This window comes from Drosophila nasuta, chromosome 2R, assembly GCF_023558535.2.
Source record: "Drosophila nasuta strain 15112-1781.00 chromosome 2R, ASM2355853v1, whole genome shotgun sequence".
NCBI classification, from domain to species: domain Eukaryota; kingdom Metazoa; phylum Arthropoda; class Insecta; order Diptera; family Drosophilidae; genus Drosophila; species Drosophila nasuta.
Window position 1 is genome coordinate 1616354 of NC_083456.1, and position 13639 is coordinate 1629992.

The following is a 13639-nucleotide window of genomic DNA, read 5'->3' on the forward strand; positions in this document are numbered from 1 at the left end:
CTCGAATAAAGTTTGGCTCTGCGAGCTGATAAAATAAGAAGACGAGGTGGCCGAGAGGTTAAGGCGTTGGACTGCTAATCCAATGTGCTCTGCACGCGTGGGTTCGAATCCCATCCTCGTCGAGTTAATAATTTTTTTTTAATTTGATCCAATTTGTTCATTAAACATTCCCCATTGGGGATTTTTTATTTTAAGTTATTGATAATTTTGTTTCAGTTTTATTACTTTATTTAACTGTACAAAGTCTTGTAACCAATATCAAATTGAGTCATAACAATTTGACATCAGTATGACATCCCTATTCAATGTATATGTACTGTAAACTTGCATATAGACATGTGCAATGTATGTGTACATTAAGCTCACATAACAATTTTGATGAAACTTAAGAATTATAGGAAATTGTGTAGAACCAGAGAGATAACTGATTTGAATACACTATATGTACACATACATATCCACATACTGTTCAATTTTTGATTCAAAGAGAAAAGTTACCCAAAATATAATAATTTGTCTATTACTAATGAATGAGAACAGATTATCTTGTTTCTTTCAACGTGCGCAGTTTAACAATGTTCTCACATATATAAATATATATATACATATATAGCATTTATTATGCTTTAATTTTCTGTTGTCAAACATTTATTTAATTTATTTCCGTTTGGCTCTCTCAGTGGTTACAGGGTGTATATTATAGGAAGTCTCTCTTCCAGCTGCTCTCGCTAGCAAGTCATTGACGTTGTGATCAAAAATTATATGATGTTCTACTACCACCAATAGGGGAGGCATAAGCCAAGACAGCTGCGAAAACAACGACCGCATTAACGACAGCAATGTAGGTCAGTCCGAAAATAATTTTGCAAGAGACAACGAAAAGCAAACAAACAAATATCAGCGACTAAAATATTAACTTTAACTAACTTTAAAATACTCGTAGAAGTGTATTCTTACATATGTACTCCATTCAAAATCACAGAAGAAATACAAGAAAAATATACTATACTATATATATAGTATATAAAAGGTCAATGTTTCTTTATTGTATTGTAAATAAATTAAAAAGAGATACAAAAGTGATTCCTATTAGTCTCTATATATTACAAGTGTTACATGTATGTACTATATATCGTCATATTATAATACTTAATATATGAAAAAAGGGTAATATGAAAAATGTAGGTTATACACTCTTTGTAGCCATCAACGTCTTCTTTGCTGGGACAAAGAAAACAAGTAAGAACGTTACAGTCGAGTGTGCTCGACTGTGATATACCCGCTACCCATTTTGAATAAAAGCAATATATTGCGGTATTTTTCCAAAATATACCAAAATACAAAAATATACCAAAATATATCGATATAGTACCACATTCAAAATATACCATAGATGGCGTAATATACCATATTGTCCACCAAAGCAACTGAAACCCCTAGTAAGTAGGCGTTTTTGCCCATGCAAAAGTATTTCTTTAATAACTTCCACAATTTTTATCTGATCGTAACCAAGTTTTCAGGAATCACAGAAACTATAGTTATTATAGTACATACCAAAATTAAAAAAAAATCTAGCTCTAAAGTTACGCTTGTTATACGATTTTTTTATTTCCGGGGCGGAAGTGGGAGTGGCAAAAATTTGAAACAAACTTGATCTGCGTGCAAACTTAACAAATGCTGTCGAAAAAAGAGCTCTATCTCTTTATCTCACAGACGGACAGACGGACATGGCTAGATCGTCTCGGCTATTGATGCTGATCAAGAATATATATACTTTATAGGGTCGGAGATGCCTCCTTCTACCTGTAACATACATTTCCTGATGGCACAAAGTTATAATACCCTTCTACCCTATGGGTAGCGGGTATAAAAAGCTCATTGTCAGCAGCGTCAACATGGCCAGAAAAACTAAACTGCAACTGAAAAAGTAGCTATAAGAACCACAGCCCCAATATCAACAAGTAAAACAGAAGGCTAAAGTAAAAGTTTTATTGACAGGGCTTGTCACTGGAAATGCGCGTGGTTGGATACACCTTGCTGTGGCAAATGGATAAGCAGAAGGGACAAATGCCGGAGATTAATTCATGGACAGATTCTTCATTTCAGCCAAAGATAACCAAGGCTACTCTTGGGATGTGCGGTTGCATAATCAACTGTTGATAACAGAAGCAACATATTTTAAGGGAATTAAATATAAGTCTGCAGCTCTTTGGGATATCTATAGGAAAGCCATAGAGTTTTTCAATAGTTATAGTTATAGTTATATTTTCCTTGGTTTAAAAGCAGTTGTAGTTGTAATTGACGTTGAACCCTATTGCTACGTGTTTAATATTTCGTAATCAAACGCACACTTACAGAAACCGATGATTATATTTTTGTTTAATATTATAAGTTCCTGTACAAAAGTTACTTTCACGAAATACAAAAGCGGTACTCTTAGTGATGCCTATTGTAACTAGGGTCTTTGGTTTATAACGGCAGTGCTTTGCTAAATCTAAGATCTTGGTTGACAGTAACGTGTATTAACAAAAACTAAACACGCAAACTTCTAAACGTGGTAAGCAACTTCTAGGTAAATAAGCAAGTACATAAGTACTTGAGTATTACATACTTAGTTTGTAGACTATGCCAAAAATATCCTTGACCTTAATCCAGGTTACAAATAAGAATTCGCATTGTCATGCAAATAGTCAACAGAGGAAGAGCGTACAAGAGTGACAGAGAAAGTGAATAATAAAAAAACGGAGATATAGGAGAAAAGACAATATAACATAGAAGGGGCGTAAAAGGGGTGATAGCAATGCCTTAAAGTCAATAGAGATGCCATCTCGAATGCATTTGATAGTGTTACTGGAATGGAACACGAACAAATAAGTAAGAGTAGAGGCATTCGTCAAAAGTGCTGATTAAGTAGCACAGTGCTCTTAGAAACAGAGCAGCGATGTGGTTGCAATAGTCAGAATCAAAAACGTCGTTTAAATGTGTGTCTACAGCTCGCACAGCCTTGACCGATATTTTAGACCCAAACATAAACACACACATGCACATTTCGCACACGAACACAAACCCGCCCCCACCTTCATACATACACACACATTTGATGATGATGAAAAAATGGCAACAAAAATAAATGCTGCCATGACGCAAAATTGATGTGATGGTTTTGTAAACATCAGTGCTGCTTCTCAACTTCGGCCAGCTTTTCCAGAAATGTGCCGTTGTAACTTATGCAAACTCAAACACCAACACATGCATACCACACAAAACGATTCAGAACAAGGGCCATTAAATAATTGATTTTGGTTATGCCACGTTTAATATTTTAGAATTACAACAAAAAATGTAATGCAAGAGACCTTTTTCTTCGCTTAAAGATGCTTTGGGTGATTGTGTTCCTGAAGTTACAGGCTTGACATTCAAATATCTAAGCAGATCTCTATGTAATTGGACATACAAAAATATTGGGATTTAATGGATTCAAAAATAGTAAAATATGTGAAAGGCTATATTTGGTATACCGATACACTATTGCGTTCAAAGTTACCGCAGCGTACAAAATATACCAGATTGTCAACCAAAGCAACTAAGAACCAATGCTGGTGTTGTTACAACCTTATAATACCCTTATATAAAATTATAAAAGATAAAAGCGTATATAAAAATATAGTACCGCAAATACAATTATATGCGAACTTCTGATGATGTGCTCTAACTGATTGCATTTTAAGATTATCCTTGAAAGACTGCACAATTATGGGTTAATAAATAATCCAACTTAGTAGGGAATAACAGGTAGAAGAGCTAGTGTCAGGCGTGCTCGACTGTGAGGTACAAGCTATCCATTTTCAATAAAAATCATATTCTACAAATATACCAGAAATATACAAGTATCTAAATGTATTTTCAGGTATCATAAAGTTATTATTCAATCTTCTGTTATCAATTTATTCGTCAATAGGTTAACACTCAATAGGTTAACACAATTGGCGTCTCGCGCATGACTTTACATTAAACTTATGGATTTGATGAAAGTTAGACAGTCCTATAAAATACGTACGAATTGAAACGCCCGAGGTCAACTCTCTATAGAGTTGAAAAACAGATCGTTGGTAAGGGTCTATGTGTGGAAGCTAGTAGAAAGATGTGAGTTGAGTTGCATTCTGTGTTGCATTGTTAAAATTGAATATGTATTTGTCAAATGAAAATATCCTGTGGCCTTCGTTGATGGAAGGGAATCACGAATGAACAACAGTCAATACTCAACAGATGAAATAAAGTCCGTCTACAGTCTTATTTGGCATTTCTAATTTGAATATTTCGAGGGAAGTGGTGAACAGATCGACAAATTTGAAACAATGATGACCAGCTAACAAAATTAACTTGCCCGCAAAATTAAAATCAATTAAAATGAACAACTGAAGCAGCCGGCAAATTCAGTGACCAAAGACTAGACCAACGATAACCTCTCCCAGCAGCAGCACGTACATATGTAGCAACAAGTAAGAAAGCTACAGTCGAGTGTGCTCTACTTTGAGATACCCGCTACCCATTTTAAATAAAAGCAAAAGAGCAAAGCAAAAATTCCTGAAAACACGCCAAAATTATAGGTTTGGTATATTTGTATAGTGCTGAATTTAAAATATACAATAAAGTGTAAAATATACTAGATTGTCAGCCAAAGAAGCTAAGATCCCATTTCTTTAATAACTTCACAAAAACTATAGTTATTATTGTATATGCCCTCTAGCTGTCATTTTAAAGCTTGTTACTTGAATTTTGTCAATTTGCGGGGGCTGAAGTGGGCGTGGCAAAAATTTGAAAAAAAACTTGATCTGCGTGCAAACTATACATCGTGTCGGCTGTTAACGGAGATCAACAATATATATACTTTATAGGATTGGAGTTGCCTCCTTCTGCCGGCACAAAGGTATAATACCCTTCTAACCTATGGGTAGCGGGTATAAAAATCAAGCAGCGTCGTTGCCGTTAAGGTTGACACTTACGTTGACGTGAACGTAAACGTTAACGTAAGCGTAAGGCTGACAGCAAAATGCCAAGCGTATGAATCATGCAATTCGCTTTGCTGCTCTTCTCTTCAGCTTTTTGTTTTGCTTTCATGAAGGTGCGGCAATAAGTATATACATAAACATACTATATGTATGTACATACATACGCACATGCATATGTACATAAGTAAATTGAGTCGACTCAGGCGAAATAATGTTGATAAGCACAGACGTTGAGGCAGCGGCAGCGGCAGTGGCTTATGTTATATGTAACTACAGTTAAAAGAATGCGACTCATTTGCGAACAAGAAACAAAGTGAGCTCACCCAATTGCTCATTGATATCATTGTGTGAAAATATTTAGCACTTTTCCTGTGCACCTTATCTGCACTAATACTCACAAAAATATGCACATTCACACAACCAATAAGTATGTACACGGTATGAATGTATGTGCTGGCAAAGCTCTTGAGTGCCTTTTTTATACGCGCGCGTGAGTATGTGTGTATTGGAATTGAGTCAGCACATCGGGCTGGTAACGAACCCACTCGTCATGAAGTAGCAGACTCAGTCAAAGGCCGCCCACAAAAAGAGCCCAAGCACATTCCCACACATAATCAGAAGAAGACAATGTGCGATAAATTTTTGCAGCGTAGAGATCAGAGATAAATGATTTAAAAACGTGTTGCATGCCAGACTGGCGCCATTTAGCCATAGATGAGATCTAGCCATACCTCATGTATGGCATTTTTGTTTAGCCAAAAATGTAACAGTCAGTCTGTCTATAGACCCATTTAACACTCTGTGCGCTTGACAGTTATTGTACAAAAATATATGTATAATATTCGTAAAGCTGCAAGTAGAAAATATCATCGCTCTCATACACACAAGCAAGTTATATACTACAACTATACATACATACACACATACAAAATTAGTTGCCTCTGGCTAGATTTTTATTTTATTGGTACAAGGTTAAAAAGAAACAGTCTTCCAACCTACACTGCAAATGGCAAAGTTAACGCGGTCAAAAGCTTCGGTTGTCACATCTCTCTCACTGCAGCTGTTTCTGCAAGTTGTAAAATGCAATTAATGTGAAATTTGATTTGAGCGGTAAATCAACAGACATAGGAATGGCGAAAGAAAAATAGAAACGTACGCCAGAAGAGAGATGAACTGACAAATGCTCAAAATTTGCAGAGAGAGAAAGAGTTAGATAGAGATAGAGAGAGAGAGACAGAGAGATAACGAACTCTTACAATGTCATAAAACGACAAAAAAAAATGAGAATACAAAACGTGTCGAGCAAGCAAGCATGCTGCGCTCAGCTGAGCATATGACACATTTAAAGCGCGACTTCAAAAATACACTGGCGTAGGCGGTGCGCTTGAGCATCTGTCGCTCACGTCACGTTGTATTACGAACGCGTGTGAGCGTGTGTGTAAACGAAAGAAGCTTTTACACATACAGAACGATACCATAGGTATATACATACATACATATGTAGGTAACTGCATAGACTATGCAATTGTGTTAGTGTTGGGGCTATCTAGAGACTGACGCTTTACAAATTTTTGTGTGGTAGTTCTACGATTGTGTGGGTGGCGTTTACAAGGCTACTTAGCTTGTTGGCCATTCAAAATAAACAGACACAGCTGCAGCCGCCGTCACAGTCGCATCAGCTGTTGCTATTGTGGTGCTCTGCTACGACAACAAATGTTTTATTTAAAAATTTTCTTAGATAAAATACTTGTAGCCCAAAAATGAAATCATATTGTTGCTGTGGCTACTACAAGCAGAGTGTGCAAAAAGAATATAGCAATAATTATAATGAAGATTTGTTGGTATTTTTATACCCGTTGCCCATAGAAGGGTAGAAGGGTATTATAACTTTGTGACTCCATGAAGAGGGAGAAGGAGGCATCTTCGAGCCTATAAAGTATGTTATATTCGTGATCAGCGTGACGTATGAAAATTGAATCACAGAGACTTATTTTGTTTGCACGCAGATCAAGTTTGTTTCAAATTTTGCCTAGCCCACTTTCGACACCGCAAATTGATTAAAATCACATAACAAGCATAATAAATAATAATAATAACTATAATAAAGTTATATAAGAAATACTTGTGTATGTGCAAAAACGCCTAGTTTCTTTGGCGACCATTGGTATATTTTGTACTCTATAGTGTCTTTTGCATCTACTATCAATATACCAAATATTGCCCTCTGCATATTAGCCATATTTTTGCGGTATATTTAGTTTTCTTTCTTTCTTTTTTTGCGGGTATCTCACAGTCGAGCACACTCAACTGTAGCTTTCTTACTTGTGTATTTTTATTGTTGTCTAAGAATTTTATCCTTCCATAGCAAAGTACCTTTGCAACACTTTATTTACACAGAATCCTCATTACAATAAAATATTATGTGCCTTCTATCCGTTTATTAATGTACTACTTTACTTGGTAATAAGCTCTACCGGATAGCAATATCAATGTTTATAAAATGGTTTCGAAGCAGCCTCTTAGCATTTACCCTTTAGGATTTGCATTGATACTAAGTTGGCAAGAATTTCAACATCCAAACTAGCGTTACGTTACATGACGATACCGGGTATTAAACATTAAAACGACAGCGCGCAGATCCATTAATACACCCAAGTACCAACAATCAACAAATTAGCTAAAAACAAGACAAATTGTGGTTGTTACTGTATAAATTTCGCAACAATACACATATGTATATGTATATTTATGCATATTGCGTACCTAGTGCGTATGCACACACACACTTAAATTCAAAAAGGTTGCTTTGCTCAAATTCTGAAAGAAAAAACTGCGGGTCTGAGATTGGTCAATAAACGATTTCAATGCGAGAGATTAAGAGGGAAAGAGAAATAGAGTGAAAAAATGGGAGAGCGGTAGAAATGAGTGGGCGACTTTCTGGACGTATCTATAGCCGGTGGCTGATATACATATATACACATGTGTATACACAACACACATAAGAAACATATATGTACACTTACACAAACAATATATGTATATATATGTATGTCTGTATACAACTTCAACGTGTAAATGATTTGCTCAAATGTTTCAGCCAAAACATTCGACTTAAAATTAAGCATACTCTTAAATATATGTACAACAGCATTTTGTGTTTGATGTCAAAAGCGCAGCTGCCAGCAAAAAATATTTTCACCAATATTTTTCAGCAGCCGACAAAATTTACGGCGAAACAAAGCCAATTGCGTCTGCGTACTTGTGTGCCTGAGTGTATATATTCGTGTGTGTACGTAACGTATGTATGCTTAGTGATATGCACACATAAGTACATACATATGTATGTAGATTGTATGTACTTGCACTGAAAATCTGCTTGAGCTTCCTGATTAAAAGTTACGCACAAACTAAAGCGAAACGTAAAATTCCAATTAATCACTGTTCGTAATCTCATTCATAAATAAAACAAGCAGCTCATGAAAGTCACAGGGCAAAAAATAAATTTTATAGTAAAAAAAAGCAAGGAAAGGGACGAAGTGCTTTTAAACTACAGCAATAATAAAGACGAGACAAGAGGAAGAAGAACGTCAGACCATTCAATACAGTAGTACTAGAAGTAGGTGTTGTAGAGTTGCGCCACTTTCGTTTTCAGTGCTTGCGACAAACAAAACAACAAAGCAAAAATTATGTAATTCGCAAGCGTGTTATTTAAATAACAATAACAATTACCGACCGAAATAATGTCACATTCCTTTCCACCCATGAAGGTACATATTAATATGTATATACATATACGCCCACGCACTCATTTGCAGATATTATATGTGCTAATTTACTACTTGGGAGGTAGGAGGCATCACACACATACACACATGACAACGAACTACACCTACTGGTATTTACACTAACATGAATGCATCTGTGCACACACACATACTCGTATTTACACATATGTACATATGTATGTACTTACCGTCTGTTGTTTAGTGTCGTTGCCGCTAATACTCGTTGTTGCTATTGCTATGGCTTTCACACACGCGGTTGTATTCTAGCTGCCGTTTTTTTGTATTTGTTGTTGTTGCTCGTTGACCCAAAGTCCGCCAAATGTTTCCATTTTTTCAAAATGCAGCCATCTAGAAGGCTGTGACTACCATCTGCATAAAACGCACCTTTTGATTTGAACACAAATAATCACAAGCAATGGTTATTATTAAAAATGCGCTTTATAAAATATCATGTGTTTGCACTTGTATTCGTATGGATATGTACATACGTATGTATGGTATCTACATTTGGCGTGGTGTGTAAACAACTTGAACTTTTTAGCTTTTTGAGGCGGCGTACTCGATTCGATTTGTCAACTCATTGACTTTTAACTTATTTTTAACAATTTGACACTCATTAGATTATAGCATGTGCATGTTTTGGATGTACTAGTTTTGCCGGGTGGATTTTTTATTAACACAAACATATAATGAAATACTTTATAAATTATGGGAAACACACCAGTAAGCATACAAGCAAGCAGCAGGAAGCGGAACGCATAACACAGCACAGCACGCACCGATATATAAAATGTTACTGAAAAAATCTCTGTTAAACATTTCTTATAAGAAAAGTATGATAACATAAGAGAGTTGCGTACGTGAGTCACGACGACACGAATAACAAGCACACTTCAAAGCTGCAGTCTGGGTGCTTATAAAAAAGAACTTTGAGAAGTCTAAGGCCTTTTTGTTTGCTTAATGTTGCTTAAGAAATACGTGACGAGGTACAAACAACTTTTATTTGTACTAATTCTGGTATTGTTTATCATCACTAGTTGTTACCAGTTCCATATTAACTAACGGTTGACTCTCTAAACGTAACATTTACTCTCTTACTTTAGAGCACAACAGTGTACCCGAAAAATCTATCGATATTTAATTCGATTTCACATCAGCTGTTTAACTTTTTAGTACCTTTTGGCAATGTGACCGAAAACAGCCTATAAATTGACATACATTATTTAATATGAAGATTTATTAGTGCTTTTTCTTACATACAAAAAAGACATTAAAATTTTAAAAATTGGAATAACTGCTTAAAATTACTTTCCGCTTTAAGATGGAAATGTATTTTGGTGATATTTTTTTTTTTAATTTTTTTAAATAATTAAATTTTCTAATAAGAAGGAAATTATTTATTTTTTGCTTTGTGTTTTGAACTTTTGTTTTTACAGATTGCGTTTATTTTAGTGTGCTCTACGGATGTTTTAGACGTTTTCCAACACAAATAGGTTTCAACGATTTTTATAAGCCATTTGGAATTAAATTATAAAGCTTTATTTTAGATGTTAAAATTACAATTGATCATAGTTTATTTTAACCACTTCCAATCGACAATTGAAATATGTATGTACTTGTCAAACTAGGAGAGGTTAATTTATTTAAATGTAGAATTAAAACATTGAACTAGTTTTAATATAAAACATTATTTAATTTATTTTAAAAATTTTTGTTTTTTATATGAATTCTCTATTAAACGAAAACATACGAATAATTACAACAGCTTTTTTCAACGACTGACCTTCGGAAACTGGAAAAATTGCTTGCGTATAGTATTAGCAATGTTAAGAAGTTGAATTTTTTTCATTTCAAGAGACACACAAATTTTGTAAAATGGATCCGCGAACAGCAGTTGAAAAGCAAGAAGACGTCGCGAGAAGAAACGCACCCAATGAAATTTTTAACGAGACCGACGAGTCTACCGGCAAATCCGTTAGAATCCGAAGCATTGTGCACCAAGAGTGAGCTAGTGGCGGAATTGGGTAAGGCAACTTTAATGACAGAATTGAGCACAAGATGCCGTTTATAAGTAGCAAGAATCAAAAGGCTCGTTTAAAATTTTCCAAGGAGCATGTGAGGAAGGATGATAAAATTTGTTGCTTGCATGGAGCCGCATATGTCTGGCGGAAGCCAAATACCGAGCTCCAAAACATTGATTTAAATCCTACAGTCAAGCATAGCGGTGGCAGTGGCATGGTCTTGTATATCCACAGACGGAGTCGGAAAGCTGCATTTTATTGAACCACAATAGACACGACTCACTATCTGGCGGTACTGAAAGCCAATTACCTCCAAAGTAAGGATAAACTGGGCATTAGGGACGATTTCCGCTTCTACCAATTTGGAATTGTCATCATGTCCTGCAACCACCAGGTCAGTCAACTGACATTAATGTTATTGAGAATTTGTTGGCCATTCAGGACTACAATATTTATGTATATAATAGCTCTGGTATGGCAACAACATGGGTAGAATCAAAATTCCACATCGTCTTGGAATATTCAACAAAAGGAAGGTCTTACGAAGTATTAAATACATTGTTTAACATATTTATACTTAAATAAGCTGTGGTATTTTTTTGTTATTTTGTTTGTTTTTCAATTATTGTATTAAGTTAACAAAAAATGGGGAAATAAATTAATGTTTTATGTGAAAACATTACATTAATGGAGCCAACTTTTTTCTTAGCTTGGATAGTAAATAATTTAAAGCCTTGATGTTTATATGTAATTTTTTCCCTTAACTTAAAATATTACATATTTGTTTTAATTTGGTATCATAATATTAAATATTTAAGTTAAAAATATATGACTTCCTTTGTTAGTAGGTATTGATTTGTGTCACAAAATTAAAATTTGCAAAATCAGCGACGCATTAAAAAAAATTTTTTACATAGTATGTAATGTACATATGTATTTGGCTGGTCGGTTATTTGTGGTAATAGAGAATAATTTTTAATATGTTAACATTACAAAATAATTATGAATAATTATTTTCGAAACTCGTGTTAAGAGAGATCTCACTTTGTGTACAATTTGTTTCTCCAAGAATTGATTTTAATCAAAAAGCAAGTGATTTATTAGAAATGTTTTACTGGCATCTAATAGTGTTTATTCAAGTAATTTGACTTTTACATATGGAATCGAAGTTTACAACATAAACTTATTGTTTTTTTCAGACAAGTGCTTCGAGGAACGTTTGGCATCTAAGAAGAGAGAGTGCACATCCTCGATGTCATCCTTGGTGATCTGGTTACGTCCATTCACCTTACACATCTGGTGTGCAGGGGTCAACAGTTGGACAGCGTAACGCAAAGTAGAACTTGTGCCAATCTCGCTGAGGCGCGAAAAGGCGGTTTCCTCCAACTGGAGTCCCTCCGTCTGGGCGCGAAGCTTAATGATCTGCTCCATATCCGAGGTAGAGTAGAGAAGTGTGCGAATGATGAGCAAGCGATCAAGCAGATCCAAAGGAATGCCATGTGGGGAAACGATATCCGTGGTGCCACTGTGAAGTATTAACTCAGTTAAGAATACAATGTTATCAATCGATCACCTTACCGGATAACACAGCGACCACGATTGGTGGCAAAGATCACAATGGGAGCTATCGGAGACTCCAGAGATTTGTGCAGATATGTGAAGGTCTCGAGATCAAGCATGTGAATCTCATCGATGAAAAGCACGCCCGGCACAAGCTCTGCTATTCCCTGGTCAATGTATTTGTTTACCACTTTGTTGATCTCCATACGCAGTTTGTCTGTAAGAATCTGGTATCTGCAAGACCCTGTTAACTGCAACTGTAAGAACACGCACCTGTAATTTCTGTTTTTTTAGGCTTCATCAGTTGACCCATCATCGATAGCACATCCTGACCTCCTTGTGGGCGAGCATTGGCCACATCCAAGTCGTGCAGCGTCACATCTTGAATGACCTCTTTCTTCTTGTGCACATCTCCTTTGGGCAACGGCACATACTCCTCAGTCTCCAAGTCAAATTCTGTGGCAAAGGTATCGCTCCGTCCCTGACGCTTTACAGCTCCACTGTTTGCCTCAATGTAGATGACGTCTCCGACCTCGACCTTCTCCTTTTGTAAAGCATCGAAGATGCTGGGATCAAGTTTAAGTTGCTTGGTCCCTTTTGCGGTCTTTAGGCCCACAACCACATTACTAATGGTCTTGCCATAGCCACCCATTGGATTCTCGGTTTCCACGGGCGTCAATTCGGTCACTTCGCCCTCGTAGACCTCTTTAGTTTCGCGAATACGGAGACCAATCGAGCGACGGAAGTTCTCCATGAGCACCTCGGTTTTTTTAATTTCATTGCTGAATACCTCGGAGCCCACCATGGGACAGAAGGGCACTTTGTTGCCCAGCTCCTGGGCAATGGCTAAGGCGATGGCCGTTTTTCCCGTGCCAGGTGGGCCAGCTAAGAGCAAGGCGCGTCCAGCCATCTTTTTTGACTTGATAAGATCAACCACAATACCAGCGGCTTCACGTGCCGCCTTCTGACTAACAAGGCCGGCTGCACTTTGAAGTGCGCCGCCGGTTTCATCCAGACCAAGTCCTTTCACGTGGCTGTGAGCTGCGATGCGCTGGGTGCGCACAGTACTTTTTACTTCTTCGATTTTCATGTTTTCTATGGAGTTTTGAATCTATTCGGCAGATATTGTACAGTTCACTGAGCAAAAGCAACTGAATTATTGATCAAACTTAATAACAAATAAAATTTGTTTGCCGCCGCAGCACACTTTGGTTACAGTGTGACCGAATCAAAAACTATTTATATTGAAGAAAATGCGCATAAA

At 36.3% G+C, this 13639-nt stretch overlaps 2 protein-coding genes, 1 long non-coding RNA gene and 1 other non-coding gene across 6 annotated transcripts in view; 2 read left to right on the forward strand and 2 right to left on the reverse strand.

The window, feature by feature from the left end:
* The window catches only part of LOC132787584 (mucin-3B), a 38295-nt gene extending 28745 nt beyond the window's left edge, over positions 1 to 9550 (reverse strand). Inside the window, exon 1 of the mRNA XM_060794729.1 lies at positions 8983 to 9550. The gene's annotated coding sequence lies outside the window, so the exon portion shown is untranslated. The remainder of the gene's footprint in view (positions 1 to 8982) is intronic.
* On the forward strand, positions 41 to 122 carry Trnas-gcu (transfer RNA serine (anticodon GCU)). The gene has a single exon. It is a non-coding gene; the product is annotated as a tRNA-Ser (tRNA).
* A 525-nt stretch (positions 9551 to 10075) lies between the features above and the next one.
* Positions 10076 to 11460, forward strand: LOC132787587 (uncharacterized). 3 transcript variants are annotated; one of them, XR_009632561.1, is made up of 4 exons: positions 10076 to 10131; positions 10231 to 10402; positions 10560 to 10818; positions 10904 to 11460. It is a non-coding gene; the product is annotated as an uncharacterized LOC132787587 (long non-coding RNA). The 3 variants fall into 3 exon arrangements; XR_009632560.1 differs by having other exon boundaries at positions 10086 to 10131; positions 10560 to 11209; positions 11283 to 11460; XR_009632559.1 differs by having other exon boundaries at positions 10560 to 11460.
* Positions 11461 to 11911: 451 nt separating this feature from the next.
* On the reverse strand, positions 11912 to 13601 carry LOC132785399 (ruvB-like helicase 1). The gene is made up of 3 exons (XM_060791485.1): positions 12649 to 13601; positions 12394 to 12592; positions 11912 to 12340 (listed from the first exon to the last, which is right to left on the reverse strand). The coding sequence occupies exons 1-3, from the start codon at positions 13463 to 13465 to the stop codon at positions 11986 to 11988; spliced, it is 1371 nt and encodes a 456-aa protein (XP_060647468.1). The 5' UTR covers positions 13466 to 13601; the 3' UTR covers positions 11912 to 11985.
* Positions 13602 to 13639: the final 38 nt, after the last annotated feature.